The 2,436-nt window shown below is 44.3% G+C and overlaps 1 protein-coding gene across 1 annotated transcript in view; it reads right to left on the reverse strand.

The window, feature by feature from the left end:
• LOC111976618 (inter-alpha-trypsin inhibitor heavy chain H6) overlaps nucleotides 1-2,436 on the reverse strand; it is a 29,205-nt gene that overhangs the window by 9,775 nt on the left and 16,994 nt on the right. Inside the window, exon 3 of the mRNA XM_024005591.2 lies at nucleotides 974-1,128. Within this exon, the coding sequence (XP_023861359.1) occupies nucleotides 974-1,128 (155 nt within the window). The remainder of the gene's footprint in view (nucleotides 1-973; nucleotides 1,129-2,436) is intronic.

Consider the following 2,436-nt stretch of genomic DNA (forward strand, 5'->3'; position numbering starts at 1 on the left):
TATCAAACCCAAAACCCTAAGTTTGAACCTTCAAACTTTGAACGGTAGTGTAGCATTCCCACAAACTCCAATGAATGTGGCTATGTGTGTGTGTGGGTGTGTGTGTGTGTGTGTGTGTTGTGTGTGTGTTGGTGTGTGTGTGTGTGTGTTGATCGTTGTGTGTGTGTGTTGGTGTGTGTGTGTGTGTGTCGATGGGTGCTGTGTGTGTGTGTGTGTGTTGTTGTGTTGGCTCGTACGTTGTGACAGAGAATATGGTGTGATATTATATGCATGCATCAGAGAGTTAGTTCCGATGGTAAAACGTGCTAGTTTCTTACGAGTTTACATCGCCATTTGACGACATTGTAAGATGGATATGTGTGTGGCGCTTGTTGGGCTATGTTGTGTCAGTAATGTGTATTGCATGTGTGTGCGTTGCACGGTTTGCGTAGCATGTGTCCTATTGGCTTGTTTATTATTAGTACCCTTCGGTAAACTTCAGCAGCGAGAGAGGGGGGGGGGGGGTCGGGGAAGCAGGTGTATGCTTCTGTTCATTTCTCACTTAACTTTCTTGACACATATTTACCAAAGCATAGTCCTTCATCTGCTTTTAAGATCCCCCAGACTCCTCCCTCTTCGACCCACAAACCCAACACCCGAGGCCCTCGTTTGCGGTCTTAATGTGACTCTATTTATCTTGTTTTATATTTAGCATTTCTTCTTAGGAAGTAGCCAGAGTGGTCAGAATAAGCGTTATCCAGCTTTTTAGTACATCAAAATAGATCGAATAATAAAAAAAATTGTATCCTTACTCGAGAGAGAGAGAGAGAGAGAGAGAGAGAGAGAGAGAGAGAGAACTGGCTGGCTGGTTCTCACTCATAGCCTCTCCTGCTGCATGTGAGCTTGCGTGAGTGAGGGGTACAAAAAACAGCATTTCCTCCTCTTGGGATAATAAAGTAAACTTCACTTGACTTAAAGTGTGTGACTGACTCACATTGTGAAGTTGGAGATGAATGCTGCTGAGGGCAGATCCACCTCAAAGGCTGCCTCCTTGGTGACAGCTAGCTGGTTCCACACAGAGCTCTGGATGGTGGTGTGGGAGTAGCGAGACATGACAGAACACCTCACATGGTAGTCTGTCACCTTCAGCTGGGAACAGATTAATCCAGCAAACAGTCAGCAAAGAACATACACATTTTATCTGATGAAATCATTATATAGCTACCCAAGTACAAAGCCAATAGCGACCTCATCAAGAGCTTTGGACCTCTTGGTGTAATTGCTAAGGTGTTTGACTGACAGTTGCAGAGACACAGGTTTGAGTACTGATGGAGCTCTTTTGTAAATGAAAATCCAAGTATTACTAGGCTTTTTTTTAACCAGGCTTCAGTGCCTTGACAAGTTTAGACAAATGTTACAAAGCCACACTCTGCAAGATATCCCTCCCACCCCGTTGTTTACTTGGCTAATTCTGGGCCCTGCTGGGACCAATCTGGTCAGCTGGGCCACATTACTGCCAGGTCGGTACACAGACAGACCTGAGCTACTGAGAGACAAACAGACCTGTTTCTCGATACTTACCGGTATCAAAGACAATGGACAAGCTTTCTGATACACCGAAGACCGATTGCTTGATGATCTACATTCTATCATTAGCAACATTCAAAGCATGATTTCCTCATAACCTAATACTGGCATGTTTGATCATCATGTTCCTATCAAGATGTCATCAATGATGTCATTAAAGTCCCAGGATTGACTTATTTCAAAGGGCTTAATGTGAAGCGTTTCTTGTACTGCTAGTAAAACAATGTAGTCTTGTCTTCTCCCTTATGGGCATACAACTAGCAAAAATGAATCTCTAGCACACGTGGAGGTTAATGTCAAATCAAATCAAATTGTATTAGTCACATGTGCCGAATACAACAGGTGTAGACCTTACAGTGAAATGCTTACATATGAGCCCCTAACCAACAATGCAGTTAAAAAAATACAGAGAAGAATAAGAAATAAAAGTAACAAGTAATTAAAGAGCAGCAGTAAAATAACAATAGCAAGACTATATACACGGGGGTACCGGAGTCAGTGTGCGGGGGCACCGGTTAGTTTAGATAAAATGTACATGTTATTAAAGTCACAATGCATAGATGATAACAACAGAGAGTAGCAGCGGTGTAAAAGAGGGTTGAGTGGGGGGGCAATGCAAATAGTCTGGGTAGCCATTTGATTAGATGTCCAGGAGTCTTATGGCTTGGGGGTAGAAGCTGTTTAGAAGCCTCTTGGACCTAGACTTGGCTCTCCGGTACCGCTTGACGTGCGGTAGCAGAGAGAACTAAGGCGTTCCTCTGACACCAGGCGTTCCTCTGACACCGCCTGGAGGAGAGGTCCTGGATGGAAGGAAGCTTGGCTCCAGTGATGTACTGGGCCGTTCGCACTACCCCCTGTAGTGCCTTGCGG

This window comes from Salvelinus sp. IW2-2015, linkage group LG17 (assembly GCF_002910315.2).
Source record: "Salvelinus sp. IW2-2015 linkage group LG17, ASM291031v2, whole genome shotgun sequence".
In the NCBI taxonomy this organism is placed as follows: Eukaryota; Metazoa; Chordata; class Actinopteri; order Salmoniformes; family Salmonidae; genus Salvelinus; species Salvelinus sp. IW2-2015.